The sequence below is a fragment of the Lissotriton helveticus genome, chromosome 7 (assembly GCF_964261635.1).
Source record: "Lissotriton helveticus chromosome 7, aLisHel1.1, whole genome shotgun sequence".
NCBI lineage: Eukaryota > Metazoa > Chordata > Amphibia > Caudata > Salamandridae > Lissotriton > Lissotriton helveticus.
This window is the reverse complement of record NC_136068.1, coordinates 66473263-66497105: the sequence shown is the minus strand read 5'-3', so window position 1 is coordinate 66497105 and position 23843 is coordinate 66473263. Positions and strand designations below refer to the sequence as shown.

The 23843-nt window shown below is 44.2% G+C and overlaps 1 protein-coding gene across 14 annotated transcripts in view; it reads right to left on the bottom strand.

Annotated features, from left to right (window-relative positions):
* Nucleotides 1-23843, bottom strand: part of LOC144768069 (alpha-2-macroglobulin-like protein 1) — a 618955-nt gene that overhangs the window by 409847 nt on the left and 185265 nt on the right. For all 14 annotated transcript variants that reach the window (XM_078651444.1, XM_078651445.1, XM_078651446.1 and 11 more), the window contains exons 13-15: nt 23404-23485; nt 13658-13800; nt 9551-9700 (exon numbers count right to left, since the gene is read on the bottom strand). In XM_078651444.1, coding sequence (XP_078507570.1) covers nt 9551-9700; nt 13658-13800; nt 23404-23485 — 375 coding nt within the window. The remainder of the gene's footprint in view (nt 1-9550; nt 9701-13657; nt 13801-23403; nt 23486-23843) is intronic.

The window sequence follows — 23843 nt, the reverse complement described above, 5'->3', positions numbered from 1 at the left end:
AAGGGGACTCTCTTGAATAATAACTACAGCCAATGGGTTAAAACAAGGCTGTTTATTGGCCCCTTTATTATTTTCCCTTTATATAGCTGATCTCCCTCATGTTTTGTCCCTAAGTGAAGGAATTGCTCCTGTTCTGGGGGGTACACCGATTGTATGTTTGCTGTATGCAGACGATATTTTAATTCTGGATTTAACACCAAAAGGATTAAATAATCGTCTACAGGTACTTCATGATTATGCGGAGACACACCACTTGAAGATAAATGTCTCAAAAAGTAAAGTAATGTGCATGACGGGAAGGAAAAAGTTGAAATATGTGAGCTTTCATTGGACTGTAGGTGGACATAGATTGGAAGTAGTAAAATCTTATGTCTTACTTGGAAAAATTATTGTTAGTAATCTAAGTGAAAAGGCTCACATAGCAAATAACACCCGGAAAGCAATTACCCAGGGTAAAAGTCTTCTCTCCCTCTACAAGGCTACAGGTAGAAGACACTTCGCTATTTTGCTAGAGGTTTTTCGTGCTAAGATCCCAGCTTCATTACTCTATGGTATTGAATTAGTTGATATAAAAAACTGGGGCTTCTTAAACACTACGGAAGGCAAACTTTTGCGCTGTTTAACCACGGTTAATACAGCATGCTCGATAGCCGCTTTTAGGCTGTAATTAGGCCTGCGTAGTAGTTGGGTTCAGGGCCTAGCTGGGATAGTGCGCTGGGTCTCTAGCCTTGCTGGGGTTGAACCGGGTTCTCTAAGATACCTTATCCAAACTGAGTTGTTAGGAACTTTTAAAGAACACTCTTTGATTGTAAATAATTTTAGAACGGCAGTTGATCTCTTGCAATTTGATGAATCGACTCTTTTTTCCTTATCTGCATATCAGCTGAAGTCCACCTTGAAGTTGGCTTCTTGGAAATTAAGCTTTAAGATGGATAGGGAAGCACATATCCTGAAGAAAGGTGTCTCTTTGACCATCGATACCTGCCTAATGAGAAAAGCCCAATCATATGTCACCTGGAATCTCCCACATGGAGTACGGCGACTCTTGTTTTTACTTAGGCAGGACTTACTTCCTTTGAATAATCTATTGTCCAGATGGTACGGCTCCTCAGCTATGTGCAATTTCTGTAATAATTCAACTCAGGACATCATCCATGTGCTTTTTGTGTGCCCGGCCCTACTCCCACATAGGCGTAAGTGGCTGAGACCAATTTGTCTTCAATTAAGCATTTTCTCTGCCACTTCTTTTTTAGACGCTATCCACAATCCCCCCAATGAAATGTTTTGTTATAACACTTTTAACTTCTTCAAAAGCTTTTTAGTAATATATTAGATGGTATGATATGTGTACTCCTCTTTGTATTTTAACCATGATTGTATGTAAATGCATTTGTCTTGTTAAAATTTCTTATGTGGATCTCTTTTGAGTTCCGAAATCATAAATAAACAAACTTGAACTTGAACTTGAAATGGGAGGTGGCGGTCCCCGGGGCTGGGGGGGGGGGCTGCATGCCCCACACAAAGCATAAATCTTGACCCTTGGAGGTGGCAGTCCCTGGGGCAGTGTCGGGGGAATTGGCCACCCCACACATTTGGGAGTTATATGACTGCAAAGTTAAAAGTGGTAGTAGCTGCTTTACTTTTAACCTAATTATTTACAACAAGGGGTGGTGATGGACAGAGTCTCTGAATTAAGCAGAGTATCGTTTTTGGCCACTATAGGTGTGGCAGGGTATACTCAGACATGAGTCCCTTTCTCACTGCTCCATCAGGATTCAAGCAAGCCGGGCCGAAGAGGCTGAAATGCCAGAAACCGGTCCCCGGTAGCTTGTCTCCTTTCTGGTGAAGAATTGGCTTGGTAGTTTGGTCTGCCCTGTTCCCATGATGCACTGGGCCAGGGACAGACTAATTTGCATATAGCCAGGTTCTGAGCTGGGATGGGGCAGTGAGATAAATAACGGTGATGGATCAAGCCCTGATCTTTGGACTGGGTAAGAGTGGTCTGCTTAATTCAGACACTCTGTTCATCACCACCCCCTTTTCTGTATCGTTTTTGGCCACTATAGGTGTGGCAGGGTATACTCAGACATGAGTCCCTTTCTCACTGCTCCATCAGGATTCAAGCAAGCCGGGCCGAAGAGGCTGAAATGCCAGAAACCGGTCCCCGGTAGCTTGTCTCCTTTCTGGTGAAGAATTGGCTTGGTAGTTTGGTCTGCCCTGTTCCCATGATGCACTGGGCCAGGGACAGACTAATTTGCATATAGCCAGGTTCTGAGCTGGGATGGGGCAGTGAGATAAATAACGGTGATGGATCAAGCCCTGATCTTTGGACTGGGTAAGAGTGGTCTGCTTAATTCAGACACTCTGTTCATCACCACCCCCTTTTCTGTATCGTTTTTGGCCACTATAGGTGTGGCAGGGTATACTCAGACATGAGTCCCTTTCTCACTGCTCCATCAGGATTCAAGCAAGCCGGGCCGAAGAGGCTGAAATGCCAGAAACCGGTCCCCGGTAGCTTGTCTCCTTTCTGGTGAAGAATTGGCTTGGTAGTTTGGTCTGCCCTGTTCCCATGATGCACTGGGCCAGGGACAGACTAATTTGCATATAGCCAGGTTCTGAGCTGGGATGGGGCAGTGAGATAAATAACGGTGATGGATCAAGCCCTGATCTTTGGACTGGGTAAGAGTGGTCTGCTTAATTCAGACACTCTGTTCATCACCACCCCCTTTTCTGTATCGTTACTTTTAACCTAGGCACTTCATGTTTTACAAATTAAGCATTCGCTGTAGGCCTTCATTTGAGACTTATGTGGCTGCAGAGTGCTGGAATGTTAAAAGTGTCTGTTGCTGCTTGTTTGATTTTTAATAGGCAAGTTAGCTTATTTGAATACAAATAGTTTGCAGACAATTTATTCAAGGGAAGGAGAATTTAGAGCACTGCTTAATTTGTAAAACATGAAGTGCCGTGGCTAAAAGCAAAGCAGCAACTACCATGCTTAACTTTCTAGTGCCCTGCAGCCATACAAGTCCCAAATAAAGGCCTACATCGAGTGTCTATTTTGTAAAACATTAAGTTTCTGGGCAAAAAGCTAAATCTTTAACCCCTTCGCCGCGGGGCTAATTACCCCGTGGCGCTGGGGGGAGGAGGGGGCGCGCGCAGCGCCACGGTGCTTGTGACGAGCTCAGCGTGTCACGCTGCATGGTGGCGCTGTGCTCATGACGAGCTAAGCTCGTCATGACCACACCCGTTTCTTTAGAACGCTCAGCACAGCGGGGGAATCATCCCCGCGTGTGAGCGCTGTGCGTGTCATGACGAGCTCAGCTCGTCATCAGCACAGCACAACCGCGCCTCATGACGAGCTGAGCTAGTCATGAGCAAGGGAGGGGTTTATAAGGCCCAAAAACAAATGAAATGTTTGACTCTCCAGCATTCTGCAGCGTCTACGAGTAGGCATTTATTTGGACTTATCTGGCTGCATAGTGCGAAAGTTAAACGTGCCAGTTGCTGCTTTTCTTTTAGCCCCAGCACTTTATGTTTTACAAATTAAGCACTTGGTGTAGGCATTTATTTGTGACTTATGTGACTGCAGAGCACTGTAAACTTAAACTAGGTACTTGCTGTTAGTTTGATTTTTGATAAGCAAGTTTGTTTATTTAAATAGAAATAGTTTGCAGATAATTAATTCAAGGGAAGGAGTATTAAGCAATGCTTAATTTGTACATCATGTAGTGCCTGGGCTAAAAGCAAAGCAGCAACTGCCATGTTTTACTCTGCAGCAATCTGCAGGGATATAGGTCCCAAATAAAGGGCTACTCACAGTGCTTAATTTGTAAAACTTGAAGTGCTAGGGCTCAAAGCAAAACTTAAAAAATGCCCCAACACAGGTCAAAAATAAGATGAGAAACTACATTCTAAATACTCCTACCATTGAATAAATTGTATGCAAACTATTTGCTACTAAATATACTAACTTGCCTATCAAAAATCAAACAAGCAGCAACTGCTGCCTTTTATTCCCCAGGACTGTGCAACAACATAGGTCCCAAATAAAGGCCTACACGAAAGCCTTTATTTGGGACTTATGTGGCTGCAGAGTGCTGGAAAATTTAACATAGCAGTTGCTGCTTGTTTGCTTTTTGACAGGAAACTTTGTTAATTTAATTGCAAATAGTCTGTAGACAATTTATTCCAAAGAAAGGAGCATTTAGAGCAGTGTTTAATTTGTGAAATATGAAGTACCTGGGCTAATAGCAAAGCAGCAACAGCCACGTTGTACTTTGCTAATTCAGAGAGTGGGCCTGCACACCGTGACTATTGCAAATGTATTCAAACTGTAAAGGTTAGGGGGCACATGCATCAAAGGAAATTGCATTCGCAAATGGTGCGAATCGCAAAATTCGGCCGTTTGCGAATGCAATTTCCATTTTTGGGATGCATTAACATTTTTGTATTTTACGCAATTTAAGAAATCGCAAAATTGCGATTTCTTAAATTGCGATTGCATTTAAGGAATCTCACATTGAGATTCCTTAATTGCAATGCATCAAACTCTAAAAATGTGCGAATTCGCAAATAAGGGGAGCAAATTACCATGAAGTTGACCTTCATGGTAATTTGTGAAAACTTTGAAAAATGCACTAAAGTGCATTTTTCAAAGTTCCATTTCTCACACACACATGCCCTTGGGGCATGTGAGTGTGCAAAATGTACTTCTCAGCAGATTTCAGGGGTGCAACAGGGTGTCCTTTGACACCCCTGCACCCTTGAAATTGCATTCTTAATTTGCAAATTTCTAATGGTGAATTGCAAATTAAGAATGTCTTTCCATTCAATCCTATGGGCCTCTAGGCCCATAGGAATGGATGGGGAGGTATTCCTTAATTGCGATTCTCAATTAGAGAATCGCAATTAAGGAATTTTAAGAAATCACTATTTTTTAGCAATTTCTTGATGCATTGCAGTTTGCAATTCCTTAATTGCGATTCCTTATTTTTCGCTATTAAGGAATCGCAAAATGCAATATTGATGCATGTGCCAGTAGGTATACAATCTTATACCTATTTTTGGCATGCCTTCACGCTGTTGGATGTAGCACTCTATCCCTATCAGATACGACAATGTAAAACCAAGGCCGTGGAAAACCACAACCTGCGTGAAGCGCAGCTAAAGACAATAATGTCTCTGCAAATATAAACACACTTCAATGATGTATATAAAAAAAGATTTTTGTTTTTTAATAAACAAGAATCATTTTTAACACAAATTCAGTAAAGAACTCAATTCTAAGTTGATGTCCCTCTCATGAGTTCAAAAAGTTTCTATGTTGATTATAAACATTATTCGTTAATATGACGCAAGCCAACAAAAAAATCAATATATTGCCTATTGGTTAATACTAAACTCTTCATCAGGGGTTATATGATAAAGAGTGGTAATCAATGATTATATCTTGATGTCCTCCATCCAGAGCTACAACAAAAATCAGAATAAATATTCAATGAGAAACAGGTTTAACATCATAACAAGACGCTAGTAGGATTTGCACTCGAGGAAAGTTCATAGGTAGAGGAAGAAGTAGTGTGAACCCATACACCGGGCGTAAACAGAAGCTGTAACCTCCGTGAAAAAATGTATAAGAAGAATAGCTCCAGGCGAATCAGTTGTTAGAGTGATGTGTATGAAATTTGAACTGTCTCCTTCAACCGCAACCCAAAGTTCCAGGCGAAGCGGTTGTAGATGACATCAAGATATCACAATGGGGCACATGCATCATTGGTTTTTGCATTCGCAAATGGTGCGAATCGCAAAATTCGGCTGTTTGCGAATGGAAATCCAATTTTTGAGATGCATCAAGTTTTTTTTTCCGCAATTTAAGAAATCACAATTTTTTTGTGATTTCTTAAATTGCGATTGCATTTAAGAAATCGCGATTTTGCAATGCATCATTTGAAAAAAATTGCGAATTCGCAAATTAGAAGTGGTAAATTACCATGAAGTTAACCTTCATGGTAATTTGCGAAAAGTTTCAAAAATGCACAAAAGTGCATTTTTGAAACTTTCATTTTACACACACACATGCCCTTGGGGCATGTATGTGTGAAAAATTGACTTTATGTTACATTTCAGGGGTGCGGGGGGGTCCTTTGGACCCCCCCTGCACCCTTGAAATTGCATTCTCATTTTGCGATTCCTTAATTGCGAATCGCAAAATGAGAATGCCTTTCCATTGATTCCTATGGGCCTCTAGGCCCATAGGAATCAATGTAAAGGGATTCCTTATTTGCGATTCGCAAAATTGGGAATCGCAAATAAGGAAAAATAAGAAATCGCAAAAATATTTGCACATTTTTAAAGCATAGGTATTTGCGATTTCTAAATTGAGATTCCTTAATTTTCGCAATTTAGGAATCGGAAATACCAACAATGATGCATGTGGGCATATATTTCTATTCTTGTTATTCGATTGTGCAGTCATCAGCATAAAAACAGCTTGTTGAAACCTAATTTGATGTTTGACATTTCTGCCCATAATAAGTCAGTCTGTCCTCTGATGGGTACAGTCTTCCTTCCTGAGTGTCCAGTGCTGCCTACAGCAACCTGTGGCATTGACCAAGTTTATTTATGTTGCGGAGGTACCGCAAACCCTTCTACTTAATGAACCGGGTCTTCTACTTTCTTTGCCAAGTGTGACAAATATTACAATACATGAATCCATCTGGTGTGCTCACTTTGTATAGAAAATATGATACTTTCTTCAAACTCTATAAGTCACCATTATTGTCTACAGGAAAGATTCATGGAAGTGACACAGTGAAATCTACAAGATTGCACTGCAACACTTCTAGGACGCCACTGCAGCGAAACCACGCAGCATTATAAGTATAGCCCTCCCCATGCATTGCTGGAGTTGCGTCATACCTGCGACACGACTGCAGCAATGTGTGACTTTTGCACCAACAAATGAGTCAGAATTTCTGAGTATCTGTCAATCCTGGCCTTTCCCTGGGATTGATCCGCAGACTACAGACAGTACAAAACGCTGCAGCCCGCCTAGTCTGTGGGGCGACTCTTAGACAACATATCACCCCCTTTCTGCCTCAACTCCATTGGCTCCCCATCGCTAAGCAAATCGAATTCAAGGCCCTGACACTGGCATTTCGGGCCGGTAAAGGACTAGGGCCTGTCTACCTCAGAAGTAGACTTCACCATTATGCTCAGACCAGAACTCTACGGTCCAACACCCAATGCCAGCTGATTACACCCAGATTAAAAAAAGCCAGATCTGGGGGTAAATCATTTGAGGTGGGTGCCACTCAATGTTGGAACAAACTTCCCATGCACCTACGTCTCATTCAGTCGGAACCTTTGTTTCGTAAAGCCCTTAAAACCTGGTTATTTAGCCGTCAGGACTAGTCTATGCTTGGCCAGTTACCCTCCTCACTGTCTGCCATAGCATCGGGACACCCCGTTGGGGTAGCTGTGCGCTTAACAAATGCCTATTTATTATTATTATTATTATTATTATTACTTGCGCCACGGTGTGCCGTATTGTCAATACAGCGCATCCATGGTAGGGCAAGGTTTCGCAAGGAGATGCAGGGAAACTGACACGTCTATACAGATGCGTCGGTTTCTTGTAAATCTGCCCATAAATCTGGCCCTAAGTGTTAATCAATCTCATTCCTGTGTGGCTACATTGTTAACTTGCTGCTTTAGCTACTACGTAGGAGTTTGGCGGTGCAGGAGCGGGTCGCCATGCTGCCGCCCTGCTCCCACATGCCAAGCCCATGTGCCAAACCGCCTGCCAGATTACTACTTTTTTTGTCAATTGTGGGCTGTTCTTTGGGTGTCCCAATGAAATACGCAGAGCAAATGGAACGTCAAAGGTATGCACTGGCAAAGTCCATGCCGTGAAGGTACTGGGGTGCCTGCATACAGAGGGGCACACCTGCTTGTACCCCATGGCCCAGAGGCAACAGGGGTCCCATAGGGACCCCTTTGTTTCCTTTCCGCCTCAGTTTTCATGGAGCAGGTACCGCCATGAAAACCATGGCATAGAGGAAAGTCCTAATATGTTTGGTGGGACTGCTGTTGTCCAGCCAAACATATTGCGGCCTCAAGACCGCCACACCACTGCCAGGGATCTCTGATTCCTGGTAGTTGCAATCTGATGGCCCTTGTTGTAAAAGGGCCATTGTACGGCCGGTGCTGGGGTGGCTGGACCACCACTACCATGCCACAGTAAGGGGCTTATTAGGATAGCGGATTTTCCGCATCCTCTGGGCCGGCGGAAGTCACCGCCGGCCCGGAGGATGCGGAAAATCCGCTGCGGACCCACCAAAGACCCACCGCCACATTAGGATGGCTGGTGGGTCCTGGTTTCCGTCCGCTGCTTTTCCGCCGCGGTTGGCTTACAACCGCGGCGGAAAAGCTCTAATATGGTGACGGTGTCTCTCAGACACCGTCAGCCAGATTAGGATGGGATGGGAAACATGCTTTTCCGCGGCGGCTTTTCCGCCGTGGAAAAGCATGTGTAACTTCACTGCGGGGGCCCGTTGCGGGCCTCCTAGGTGAAGTGGGGGTGGGGGGTGCAAATGGGGGGTACCTATGGTACCCCCCTGCATTTGTATGCCGAAAGCGGCAGGCACCGCGTGGTGCCTGCCTCTTTCTGCATACAAATGCAACACCTGCATTTTTTACATTGCTGCGGGTGCAGCTTGAAGCCGCACCCGCCGCAATGTAAGTAATAGAGGATGTGACCGCCAGGGTGGCGGTCACATCCTAATCGTACAGGAGGGAACGCCGCAGCCCATGCGGACGTTCCCTCCTCCTCAGTGATCGCGGACGGACGAAAGTCCGTCCGCGATCATAATCGGCCCCTAAGTTTGACAGTCATCCGACTGCCAAATTCATAATCAGGCCCTTAGTGGTTAATGAAAGTAAAACCAAAATTATGCTAATGGGAGTTTTTAAAGCTAAGGCTATCCTTTTGATCTTTTAAACCTTTCTTACAAGGTAGGAACATAGTTTTGGCTAGTTTCTGTCAGTGTGTTACTCTATTCACCATTTCCTTCAGTTACAAATCATGCTAAATTGAACAGACATCCTTCTTCTTGTGTTAAGATATCCAACAAGAAAAAACACAGGTTGTACATGGTCTTCCCTTCTTGCACACCTCAAAGAATTTAAGAGTTGATAAGAGATCCCACGCTGAAGACCTAGAAACAGAGATGTGGTTGCCTCAAAGTCAAGCTAGGTCAGCTTGAGGAGCATGAGACCTAACCCTTTTCATCTGAAAAGGGCAAGGAGTCCAATTTCCTTCTAAACCACCATTACAAGTACTAGGTGGAATACTCATCAGCATTTAGATTAAAAATATCAACGTTGCCAGTTGTCTTGCTAGCAGTTGAAGTTAGGAGTAGAGTAAAGTATCATTAGAGGTTGGGTCATTTCTATTTATTGATTTTGAGAGGCTTGAGATACTCATAAATTATGTTGAAGAATTTTGGTTGAAGACACATTTAATACATTTACATTTATTATCACTCACCATCTTACTGGAAAGTTCTGACTCCGGACTCATTAGCAGGACACTCTGGTCAACGGCACGAAGTGCACAGAGAGAATTAGGGGCTGTCTTTAGCTGGACAGTCACATCTGAGCCAGGCAAGTCCTCAGGTTCAGAAAAGTCCAACTCCACCTGTCAAGGCACACAGAGTCAATACAACATAATAGGGGGAGGAAATAAGGAAGGATCCAGACCAAAAGGAGGAAAGTGACGAACTGAAGGATACAGAGTAAACTCACAAGGCTGAAAAGGGCAAAGAGATTAGGATAAAAAGAGGTGGGACAGAGGGGAAGAACATTGAGCTCCGGTTTCCCACCTCGTGCATGGATTTTGGCCTGAATTCACCACTATTCCCAACAAGGCAAGCAACAGACTAGACACTCTTCTATTTCAGTCTCTGTGGGCCCTATTTGTTCAGAGGCTTGCTCCAGTTCTCAACTCTCCATGATGCGCTGATTATCAACCCTGATGCCCTCACGGTACTATGCCTGTGCACGTAAACCGCAGTCATTCTACTGCCCTCCGTCCTCCCTTGGTGTTGTGGCTGCATCCCCCCTCCGACCCTACGTAATGGAACTCTGCTCTCCTGGTTTTTTGGGTCTTGACTTGGGTGCATCTTGCCATTTTGAGATGGTTTCCTTCGATGCCCATAACCCGGATCCGCCATTTTGTTGATTCTTGTCCTGTACTTCGGTCTGTTGGACTCCATCCTGCCGAACTTCAGACATTTCTCTTTTGCTGGACTGCCTTATCTCTTTCTCCCCCTCAGGTCCCCCTCTCTACTCTCACCAATCTCAGCCTCCGACTCTTCTCCCCCCCACCTCTCTCTACCCCTTTTGATGTTTTATTTCTCCATTCACTCTGTAATATGTAATATATACCTGTCCAAGCTTAATCGCTGGTAAAATGTAATCAAGAGTAAATTTACTATTTGTATATATATAACTTTAACCACTAGTATATGTAGTAGATCTTTGTACTTACCTCGACCGGACCACCGACAACATGACCGCCCTCAAACACGCTACCCGCAAGCACCACCAGCTCATCCGCACCACCAAGAAGAAATCCCTGAAGGAACGACTGGACAACAACGCCCACGACAGCAAAGAGCTCTTCACTATCGTCAAGGAGTTCTCCAACCCAAGCACCGGCACCAACGACATCACTCCGTCACAAGACCTCTGCGACTCCCTTGCCTCGTTCTTCCACCGCAAGAGCGCCGACATCCACAACAGCTTCGGCGCCCCACACACGCACCCAACGGTCGAACCAACGCCCCCCACCGCCACCCTTCGCACCTGGACCACGGTGACCACCGAAGACACAGCCCGCACGATGAACACCATCCACTCCGGATCACCGACCGACCCCTGCCCACACCACGTCTTCAACAAGGCCGACTCCACCATCGCACCCCAACTCCGGAACATCATCAACGCCTCCTTCAACACCGCCACCTTCCCGGAGAGCTGGAAGCACGCCGAGATCAGCGCCCTCCTGAAGAAACCTACAGCGGACCCCACCGATCTCAAAAACTTCCGCCCCATCTCGCTCCTCCCTTTTCCTGCTAAAGTCATCGAGAAGATCGTCAACAGATAGCTGACCACCTTCCTCGAGACGAACGGATCCCTCGACCCCTCGCAGTCCGGCTTCAGAGCCAACCACAGCACCGAGACCGCCCTCATCGCAGCCACCGACGACATCCGGACCCTGCTCGACAAGGGGGAAACAGTGGCCCTCATCCTCCTGGACCTCTCCGCTGCGTTCGACACGGTCTGCCACCGCACCCTAGTCCAGCGCCTCGGCAACATCGGTATCCAAGAGAAGGCACTGGAGTGGATCATCTCGTTCCTCGCCGATAGGACACATAGAGTCCGCCTCCCCCGTTTCGCTCCGAGGCCACCAAAGTCATCTGCGGCGTCCCGCAAGGATCTTCACTCAGCCCCACCCTCTTCAACATCTACATGAAACCTCTCGCAGCCATCGCACGCCAGCACAGCCTCAACATCATCTCTTACGCCGACGACACCAAGCTGATCCTCTCCCTAACCAGAGACCCCGACACCGCCAGAACCTGCCTACACGAAGGGATGAAAGACGTCGCCGAGTGGATGAAGGACAGACGCCTGAAACTGAACTCGGACAAGAAGGAAGTCCTCATCCTGGGATCTTCGCCCTCCGCCTGGGACGACTCCTGGTGGCCCCCAGCCCTGGGCACCGCACCCAAGCCAACCGACCACGCACGCAACCTGGGCTTCATCCTGGACCCCTCCCTCTCGATGACCAGACAAGTCAACGCCGACTCCTCATCGTGCTTCAACACCCTGCGTATGCTTCGCAAGATCTTCCGCCGGATCCCGACCGAGACCAGGAAGACTGTCACCCAGGCACTCGTCACCAGCCGACTGGACTACGGAAACGCCCTCTACGCCGGAACCACAGCCAAGCTACAGAAAAGACTCCAGCGCATCCAGAACGCCTCTGCCCGACTCATCCTGGATTTCCCCCGACGCAGCCACATCTCCAGCCACCTGAGGAACCTGCACTGGCTCCCCATCGACAAGAGGATCACGTTCCGGCTCCTCACCCACGCACACAAGTCTCTCCACGACCTGGGCCCCAAGTACCTCAACGACCGCCTGACCTTCTACACGCCCACCCGCCAGCTACGGTCCACCAGCCTCGCCCTCGCAGCCGTACCACGCATCCGAAGAGCCACCGCTGGAGGAAGATCCTTCTCTTACCTGGCTGCCAAGACTTGGAACTCCCTCCCCATCCACCTTCGGCTGACCCAGGACCATCTCGCCTTCAGGAAACAACTCAAGACCTGGCTGTTCGAGCAGTAGCATACCCCTCCCCCCAAGCGCCTTGAGCCCCTCCCGGGTGAGTAGTGCGCTATACAAATGGCATGATTGATTGATTGACTACCATTCCTATGTGAGTTTAGAGTTTATCCGTTTGTATCTCTTCCTTGAGTGACTTTACAACTTGTACATTTGCAATTTTTTCTGTGTGTATCTCTTCCTTGTGTGACTTTACAACTTGTACATTTGCAGTTTTGTTCTGTTTGTAGCTTTTATGTAATTTATGTAATCCTAAATCCTTATGTAGCGCAACTGGTTCTTTTGTAAAGCGCTCTGACACCTTCGGGTAATGTTTGCGCTATATAAAATCGCATTAAATAAAATTTAAATTAAAATAAATTGAGCCTGGAAGGATCACCAGACAACAAGATATAGAAATACAAAGAGCGTGTAAATATTTGAACTATTGTAGAGATTAATAAAAAAGACAGATTAACATAGAGAGTTCTCGTGGAAAAACATGTTGAAAATAAATGACGTACAGAAAGGAAAAAAAGAGATATGACTTAAACACTTGGAACGGGGAGACAAACAAAACAGAGGAAAGAAAACAGTACAAAAGATAAAAAGATAAAATGAAACAAATATTACAATGGAGTAATAGGGGCTAGAAAAGTAAATTATGGGGATGTTTTTCACTGAGGGGTGCTGAACGACATCAAATATAGAACATTAGAACAGCTCAAGTTGTATTTGATATCATTCAGAACCATGAGGTGTAAAACATCCCTGTAATTCACTTTTTACCCATCTATAACGTTATGCGATGTATGGCCCCCCAATCACCTACCCCTGCCTTCAACTTCTGCACAGGGATAGAGGGGTAATGGGGGAGACATGCATAACATGGCCTTTCCTCCCGGTCCCAAATAAATAAAATACCTTACCTGCCTTCCTTAACCAGCTTCCACCACCTCCCCTTCTTTCCTGCCCCCTCCTACAGCTGTGCTTTCTGCTTTTAGTCAAAGTAGACAAGCAGCACTGTGCTGACAGGCTCTCAGAAAGCTCAGTCATCTTAGCCTGGAAGGCCTTTATACTGTAGCAACAGTGGGTAATGAGTTTTGTTATCAACTGCTGCTATGTCATAGCAGTGAGTTATGAGTTTTAGAAACTGAAATAAATGATAGAGGTTCTCTATGAGATCCATACGTAACCAATACATTAACAGATAAAGGAAAAGAGAAATAAATTGTGCCCCTCCCATCCAGTATCTCAGACTGACCTTGTTCCTGAAGCACATGGACACATCAAGTGAAAAAGTATCAGCTGTGATCCCTCCATTGGGAAACAGTGCAAATACCAACAGCCGGGCAAATGGGGCATAGAGCTGGTTGAATGTCACTGCAATGTCAAAGGATCCTTGTACTGACAGAGAGTGAAAGAAAAGTTGATGGTCAGTTCAAAATGTGACAAAACATCTCTAAAAACGTATCTTTTTCAATGATTAATCTTAGGATGAATCCACTATTTAACTTCAACATAAACACTGCTAACTCCCCCCAGAAACTAGGCCAACCCAGCTCTTTTAGGCTCGACAGGCTCTCTATAACCTCTTATCATATCTCAATTCCAGCTCCTAACCTTAGCTGGAACCTTAGACATTACACTCTCTTGAATGTTCACCTTCTCTCCAAACAAATCTCCTAAAATAAAGCAGAACTCTAACCCCAAAACAAACCATTCCTAGCCCATACCAGTCTTAATCAAAACCCTAAATCTAGTATGTCTTAAAATATTCCCTTGATGCTGTGATTTGTAATCCTATCTTTAACAATAACCAGTCTTCTAGTCGCTAATCAATTCATTAGTGACCCTAATGTCAACCCTGTCACTTGAGCATATTCCTATCTTGCACCAAAATGCAAAAGATTGGACTGAGTGAGAAGAATAAGAATGTTTGAAAATAAATTGTACCAAATCTCTCTCTAAATGTAACCTTCTCAGTCTATGTCTTGAAGATGTTGACTGACCTTGGCCTTGACACACATTCAACTCTCCACTCCTATAGTTAACCATACCCCACAAGAACAACCTATCCCATATGTATAACCTAATATCGATCTGTTTTGTGTTTTATATTCCTAACTCTCGTATCTATAGAACTCCCTTATGTCCTAACCCCAATCCTATGCATTGAAAACAGTTACTTCCTTTTAATCTTGGTTCTGCATCATAGGAATCTTCACTGAAGTCAGAATAAGGGGAAAATGCAGCCGGATAGGGAGCACCGTTCGCAAAGTTGAAAGAAACACACTGACTCTTTAAGAAGCTAGAAGTTTTCATATCCCATCAGGCTCAGCACTGCGAGTTGCCTAAGACAGTTGGTTCTTTTGAGAGAGATACTACAGTCTTGATACCTCTCTATTGCATCCCTTAAGGAACACAGGATGAGAGGGCCAGTAGGTCCTTTATTCCAATGAAGATTTCCGCGACATAGAATTAGAAATATTAGTGAATATTTCTTCTGAATCAAAGGATCTTATTTTATAGAATAGAGTAGCATGCACATCCATACCCAGCTGTAGCCTCAGTATATAAGTGAGAAAACCAGAAAACACAATAAAGCAATTGAGCCTTCTAAGAAGAGTCAGTATTGATGTAGGAGGATTTCGCGAAAGTATGAACAGATTTCCAAGTGGCAGCCCAGCAAATATCAGACAAGGGACTGATTCTCAACAACAGCTAGCAGCTGCCTTCTCTCTAGCAGAAAAGGAATTAGTCTTCCTGGCAAGGGTTTGCTGTTTAGTTGTAAACAGAGGCTAATGCACCATACAATCCAATGAGAATGAGGTTGTTTCGAAGAGGTTAAGTCTGTGTGGATGGGACAATATCTGACAAAAAGCCGGTTAGATTGCCATGGAGTCTAAGTAAGCATTCTAACATCAAATGAGTGTAAAGAGCATTCTGCTGGAGTGGTAGGTTTGCTAAAGGAAACCATCAAGGCAATGGTTTGATTACTGTGATATTCCCCAAGCATATTTTAGGTGAGTTCTCATTACTACCCGAATGGCTGAATAAGGTGTAAAAGCTAAAAGTACTTCCAGTTCACTGACTAGGGGCCATATGTATCAAGATACCCATTTGCGATTCCTTAAGGGCATTTTGCTAATTTTTTTTGCTACATACATTGGATTTAAGGAAATGCAAAATGTGCGATTCCTTAAATGCAATTGCAAAATAAGGAATCGCAAATTTTGTGATTCCTTATTTTGCACCAGCTTTGCTTCATACATTCCATTTAACAAATTCGCATTCGCAAAGGCCGAAATTCTGCGAATTTCGGCCTTTGCGATTGCGAATTTGCATGATACATATGGCGCTTTGTCTTGTAAAAGAGGACAGGATCCTCTGAGATGAAGTAAGGTAATCTTTTATTGAGTAGAGAGCTCGACGATGAACGGACCTCTCCTCAGCTGGTCAGCAACAAACGGATGACGAAGGAACGCTCCCTCAAACACTCACTAGGAACTTCCAAGAACAGGGGTTCCAAACACAACAGACATAAAAGACATCGGCCACATGCATCATTGTAGGATTTTGCGATTCCTAAATTGCGAAAATTAAGGAATCGCAATTTAGGAATTGCAAAATCCTATGCATGAAGAAATCTCACAAGTTTTAGCGATTTCTTAATTTTCTGTATTTGCGATTCCTTAATTGCGAATCGCAATTAAGGAATGGCATTACATTGATTCCTATGGGCCTAGAGGCCCATAGGAATCAATGGAAAGGCATTAACTTGTTGCAATTTTTATTTTGCGAATCGCAATTTGTTGATGCATTTCAAGGGTGCTGAGGGGGTCCCCCCCCGCACCCTTGAAATGTTTTTTTTAAGTGCAAGTTTCACACACAGTGTGTGTGTAACATGACACTTTCAAAAATGCTTTTTTGAGCATTTTTGAAAGATTTAGCAAATTAACACGAGGGTCAACCTCGTGTTAATTTGCTCCTCCTATTTGTGAATTCGCATTTTTTTGAACATTCATGCATTGCATTTAAGGAATCGCACAAATGCGATTCCTTAAATGCAATCGCATTTCTAGGAATTGCAAACAATTTCGATTTAAAAAAAATTGTATAATGCATCCCAAAAAGTGATTTTGGAATCGCAAACGGCCGATTTTTCCGATTCGCACCGTTTGCGGCTCCAAAATCGCATGATGCATGTGGGTGATAGAGAACAACTAAATTACTTTAACTAATTTACAACACTTTGCAAGCTGAATCAATGCAATTAAAAGTGCTCTTCCACAGCTGTAGCTAAAATCAAGCTAAGGGGCTCCCTATTCATTCTCCAAATGTTTTTTGAGGGGATATCGACCAGCATGATCTCTACGTTCTGATTATGTATTTATGCTCATGGTACTTAAGATGAGGAAGACAGGCAGGGCAGTAAACCTTTCACTTATCAGCCAATGATGGCCTTGAATTCTCTATCCCGGGAGAGTTGAGGTACAGATAATTACTTAGGGATTGATCTAGTATTTGTTGAATGAAGTGAAGTCGGTCATGGCGGCAGAGGACGTCTGGCACCTTAAGTGTGATGGGTGTGCCCCGATATCGGTCTTGTGCTCATTGTGCCACAGAATGCAAGATTTACCTCATTAATGAGGCTTAGATAGACCTGAACCTGTATGGGGTTGCTCTAGGGGAACATGTCGTTGCAGTTCAGGCTGGATGTTTCCTATTGGAGCAGGACCATGACTGATTTGCATAATGCTTGTCTTTGTCTAAAGTGCCTTAGAAGGTGAACAGCGACGGTCTGGAATACGGCCCGGAGCAATCCTTACCGACTACGATTAATTCTAGCATTCCTCCAATCACTTTGTTGTGTTTTTTTGCAGTAGAACTATACCTCACTGATAAGGCCTAAGTAGTCAGAAACCAATTGGTTGCTTCTATTCCGTTTTTGGCAGGGCGTGGCCTGGGGCTGGAGTGCGCCTAGTGGAGCAGGACTAAGACTGATTTGCATATGTCATTATCCAGAATGTTGTATGGTGGATGAAAAATTGGGGTCTGGTATGCCGCCCAGCGAAATCGCTGGCATCTAATATTAATCCAAGCATTCCTTTCAACATTTTGCTGTGTGCTGCTGGGCCTTTTCTTTTCACTGTTATGGCTACAAGATGAACCCTAATGTAGTAAATTGAACTTTAGCCTTGGTGAGATGAATAGATATTGCAACATCATGTCTTGGCAGAAAATTGGGATTAGACCATGTACTGATACTACAAGTGGAACTTCTTCCACCTTTAACAGATAATAATACGCTTCATAGAAGGGCTCATTGCTCCTCTTAGGAGCACGCGTGATGTATATGGCCATACTGTCTGAACTCAGGAGCCATGCCACCAAGCACAAGGATGTCAGATTAAGATGGTACAACTGGCCAAAAGTCAGGTCAACAAGTTTGGTATGCATATAAGTGATATCGGTTTAGGCCTAGGCAAAATTTTAAATTATGGTGGCGAATTTGTAAAATTTTGGGAATGTCTCTTTAAGTTTCTTACCAGAATTTACGCCTTTACGTCACTTTCTCTAATTAAGCACCATTCACAATAAAAATGTGTTGCAAAGGCACAGGAACATTATAAAACCTGTTGTTCGCAGTGCTTTATTCTCATGAGTCTTTGTTCCACAAATTGTTACAAGGACCCATTAGGTACTAAAATATAGCGGGAAACGAGGGATTTGCTGACTTGCAGTGGCTTGATATTGATCATGTTTTTTAGAGATTGGTGCTGAAGCTTTGACATCACCATCAAGATAGATCCTATTCTTTACAACTTAAAGCTAGGAGCTATATCTGAACCAATGCTGAACTTAATAACATCAAATGGGAATGGTGATGTTAGGAGTGATGGGAATGCTGATGACTATTTTTATCCTTCGTTCTCCTTTTCTTCTCCATGGATTGCCCTCAGTGAGAGCCCTTTTTGAGTGACGCCACACTTACAATGGAAGAAGCATCTTCCCTGCCAGGCCCCTATCATTCCTTCCTGCCATCCTTAGATCTGAGATCTTCCTATTAATTACCCTCTGTCTACCTTCTTCTCAATCCTTACAGGTCCTTTTAGACATCCTACGGCCAGATTCATCAATGTCCCGTTTTGCGAGTCCTTAATAGCCATTATTAAGGAATCGCTATTAAAGACTCGCAAAACGGGATTCATGTAGAAATCGCAAAAGAAATTGTGATTTCTACAGCTTCCTTATTTGCGATTAGCAAATTGCTAATCGCAAATAAGGAATAACTCCCCATTCATTCCTATGGGCCTAAGGCCCATAGGAATGAATGGGGAGTTATCCCTTATTTGCGATTAGCAATTTGCTAATCGCAAATAAGGATGCGATTTCAAGGGTGCCAAGGGTGTCCAAAGGATACCCTGTAGCACCCCTAAAATGAAAATGTAGACTGATGTTGCGCACACACATGTCCAAAGGACATGTGTGTGTGTAACATACAACTTAGAAAAATGCACTAAAGTGCATTAGTTTTCGCTATTTACCTCGAAGTCAGACTTCGCGGTAAATAGCGGCCAAAAATTGCGAATTCGCAATTCTGAAATGGTTCATGAATTGCATTTAAGGAATCTCAAATTGAGATTCCTTAAATGCGATCGCAATTTGATAAATCGCAATCATTTGCGATTTTTCAAATTGCGAGTTCATGTACCATTGATGAATCTCAAATGCCATTTTTGCGGGCACAAACGGCTGATTTTTGTGATTCGCCCCGTTTGCGCTCGCAAAAATGCTTGATGAATCTACCTGCTAGTGCCTAATTGACACTTGTTCATCATGTGGCATGCTGGAAGACACCCCACACATCAGGTGTGCATCAGGAGCAGCCTTCTCCTTCCTTCCACATGAAGGACACTTCCGGAAAAGCAAAGGCATGGGTCTGAATTGGCTGCTACACACAGGGAAAAATGATAGAAAACCCTATATACACAGCACAAATGTTGACTGATGTCAAACAAAAAGCATAGATTCTGTGGGATTTCTCAGAAAAAATGGTTAAAATCATCCTAAAGATCCCACTCTTATGAGACAGAAAAAAGAACAGAACATCTGAGGCCGCTGTCGCTGCCAAGCATGATGGAATATGGAAGCTGCTGGACCTAGAAGCCGCTGTATTCTGAAAGTGGCAGTGAATATTTTCATCTTTACTAATGGTGCAGCTTGTCAGGATAATTTTTCTCTGTTTTTCTGTAGGTTTCATGCTGGTGCCTTCATCACCAGGATCATTTTTGGTGCTGTCTTGTTTTTTTACCTAAAACATAAAGGGCCCCATTAGGATGTCGGGCGGATTGCCTCCGCCAGGGTGGCGGTGGCAATCCGCCCGACAAGCACTCTCGTTTTCCCCTCCGCCAGATTAGGATGGCGAGGGGACAGCGGCGGACGGAAACACCGTCCGCCGCTTTACCGCCGCGGTCGCCTTGCGACCGCGGCGGTAATGGATTAATATGGTGGCGGTGTCCAATGGACACCGCCAGCCATATTACAATGGCACAAAGTAGAGGCCTTTCTGCGGCGACAATGCCGCCACGGAAAGGCAGGCGGGGATTGCTGCGGGGGCCCCCTGCAGGGCCCCCAGGTTGACACCACTGTCGGGGGCACATGGGGGGTACCTATGGTACTCCCCCATATTTGCATATGCAAAGCGGCAGGCACCGCGCGGTGCCTGCCGCTTTGCATATGCAAATGCAAAAAAGCATTTTTAGCATTGTGGCGGGCGGTGCAGAGTGCACCGCCCGCCACAATGCTAAAACTACAGGATGTGCCCGCCACTGTGGCGGGCACATCCTAATTCCCCCCACGGGACCCCCGCCCTTATGGCGGGCGGTCCCGTTCCCCACTATGGTGACGGGTCATCATAATGACCCCCTATATTTGGTAAATTGAGCCATTTAAAATGTTAAAAATCGTAGCCTTTGATAAGCTATTATGAATGTATATTGAAGTGTACACATTTACCAACACTAGACTTTTCACGCTTGTTTCGTATATGGAATATGTAATGATGATAAATGTTTCAGGTTTCCCACGCATAACCAGGAATTATTCTAACTTCTATGACTATTAATAAAGATCTTTCATTTCATAAATACTGATCTAAAAACCTAAATATAATCATAATCACAGATCTGGTAGACATCCTATCGGAAATCGGGACCGCCCGCCCTAAGGGCGGGGGTCCCGCACGCACCATTAGGATGTGCCCGACACAGTGGCGGGCACATCCTGTATTTATAGTATTGTGGCGGGCGGAGCTCTCTGCTCCGCCCGCCACAATACCATAAATGCTTTGCATCATTTACATAATCAAAGCGGCAGGCACCGCGCGGTGCCTGCTGCTTTGATTATGCAAATGCCTGGGGGTACCACAGGTACCCCCCGTGTGCCACCCCCCTTGGGCCTTCACTCTGGGGACCCACAGGGGGCCCCCAGAGTGAACACCACCTGCCTTTCCGTGGCGGCATTGCCGCCGCGGAAAGGCATTGCACACTTGCCATTGTAATATGGCTGGCGGTGTCTCATAGACACCGCCACCATATTAATCATTTTCTGCCCCGGCCGCAATGCGACCGGGGCGGAAAAGTGGCGGGCGGTGTTTTGCTCCGCCGTGGTCCCCCCCCACCATTCTAATATGGCGGGGGGGAATACAGGGAAGGATGGCGGGCGGATTGCCCCCGCCAGGCTGGCAGTGGCTACCGCCAGCATGGCGGGGGCAAGCCGCCCGCCATCCTAATGGACCCCTAAGCATTCAAGGAGAACAGCAAAATATTTAAGATCAAATGTGCCAAAGTCCTATCTAAGACAAATTTCGACCCAAGCACAGGACTTATTTCTTAACCTAAACCTAGCAGTATTTCTCACCCTATCTTTTGGTTGCTTAAATGCTATTTTCCTTTACTTAGAACACACCTTAACACTGTGTCTCTGACAACTGGATGCCTCAGCATATTAATTTACTGCAATATCTCACTGTTCAGCCAATCTAAGAATCTCAATACACTGTCTCTAATCCAACAATGCCCTCAAAGTCCTTATATTTAATGAAAGCTTATTTTACGATTACCATTCTCTAGCTTTGGGACAAATGAAAATGTCATCTTTCAAACACATTCTCTCTCTCTAATGTAGACTCTGATATCTCAACATCCTCTTTCTCTAGCTCTTGGAGCCCTGAACATTCTCTGGTTCCAATGCTAAGATGTCTCAAAAAGTACTAGATCTCATTCCCCGGCAAGCCTCACGGCTGTGTTTCTAACGCCGCAAAGCCTTAACTATAACTTTTTCTAACCATAGCATGATTAACTCTCTGTCAGATGTAAGATACCCAAGTAGTAGGAATCTTAGTCTAGATAATTTAAAACTACTCTGCATTTAAATTTGTAATGCCCCAAAATTCTCAGCCTGTAATCAAAAAATAGCTCAAGATTTAATTTCAAATTTTATAGTATCTCCAAACCCTTGACTATAGCTCACTCTGGGCCATATGTATCAAGGAACTATTTTGCGATTCTGTAATAGCGATTTTTAAGAAATCGCTATTTTAGAATCGCAAAATGGTATGTATCAAGAAAAATGCAATTGTTTAGCGATTTCTTGATATTCCTTAATTGCGAATTCGCAAATTGCGAATTCGCAATTAAGGAATACTTTCCCATTCATTTCTATGAGCCAGAAGGCCCATAGGAAGGAATGGGAATTTTCTCTCAATTTGCGATTCGCAATTTGCGAATCGCAAATTGAGAATATTTTCAAGGGTGCAGGGGTGTCCAAAGGACACCCTGTTGCACCCCTGAAATAAGCATAGGTGCACATGTGGTGCGCATACATGCCCTAAGGGCATGTATGTGCGTCACATGAAAAAAAATGTGCATTTTTCAAGGAATTCGCAACTTACCACCAACTAGAAGTTGGTGGTAAATTGCGATTCCTTAAGGCCATTTAGCAAATTTTTTTGCCTTCTTACATTGCATTTACGGAATCGCAAAATTTGCGATTCCTTAAATGCAATCGCAAAATAAGGAATTGCAAATTTTGCAATTCCTTATTTTGCTTCGGGATTTCTTTCATACATATCATTTTGCGAATTCGCATTCGCAAAGGCCGAAATTCTGCGAATTTCGGCCTTTGCTAATGCGAAATTCAATGATACATATGGCCCTCTGTCTCTTCCTTTAGCTCTTATCTATCTGTTCCCTTCCGATGGTCTTCTTCTGTTGTTCTCCACCCATTGCAGTGTGTCTGGCTCTAGGTCAGGCTTCTCCAATGAGCAAATCAATAGCCACTGGGTGCTCTCCAGCTTCCAGTAAGTAGCCCTCCTCTGGGCAGCCCAGCACATTCAAGTAGAAACTTGTGCTTGGAAGAATTAATATATAAACACCACATTTGAAAACTGTGTGTACTTTCCGAATTTATAAGATGTTTGGGGAAAATGGACAAATTTCCAAAATATACTTTAAGATGGCATTTGAATGATGCTAAATCGTGCAGTATTGAGGAGACTTATTACTAACATATTACCTTGGTGCGAGGGACATTGCAGCTATGACTCTTGAGTTACCCATGGTGAGGCATTCCAAATTGTTAATTCATTTTTTCAGATTAGCGCTGATGCAGCAAGGTAATCACTACTGGTAATCTTGCATACAGTAACTACTAACATTATCTTGTTTGATGTGGTCACTATTACAACAGCAATAATATATATTAGTAGTAGGGATATTTATTTATTGAACATGAGTCGAAAAGATTGGGGACTTCTGCTCTAGTTCATCTTCGCTATTCTGTTTGTGTTCACACCTCTGTCTCTCTCTGTTTTGTGTTCATGCTTGTGTCTTCTCTTTCGTTCACCTTCTCTATCTCTCTGGCTCTCAACCATTATCTCCCTCCCTCTCACTCTCTTTCTTCTCTCAAAGCATCACCAACCTTCCATCTACAGAATATACTTACAGTGGTTATTCCCCTCGCAGTCCTCCTTGTTGAGGGGCAGGGACGTGAAGCCATTGAAAATGACCCCGTTCCTGCCTATGATCTGTGGGAATAAAAGTGGGGTGGGAGGAGATATAGTTATAGGTAAAGCAAATATCACATCACTCCTTTGAGTGCTCTTTCACAATCACTGGCTGCTTTTTGGAGAACTTAAACACCTAATGGTATGGTGGTAATTATCTAAAAAATTCAATTTTTCAATGACTTTAGGGTTTTTCAATCTAACCTCAGGTGGACAGTGGGGTGGTTTGCATAGCGGCAGAGAAATGACACACATACCTAGGCTTGGTAGATTCAAGAGGTTATGGGAAGTAGCAATAGATGGTCTAGGGGAATCTTGCATTCAGGTAGAACACCACTTGGACATCACACAGACTTCAGAATGTACAGCTATGTAGGGT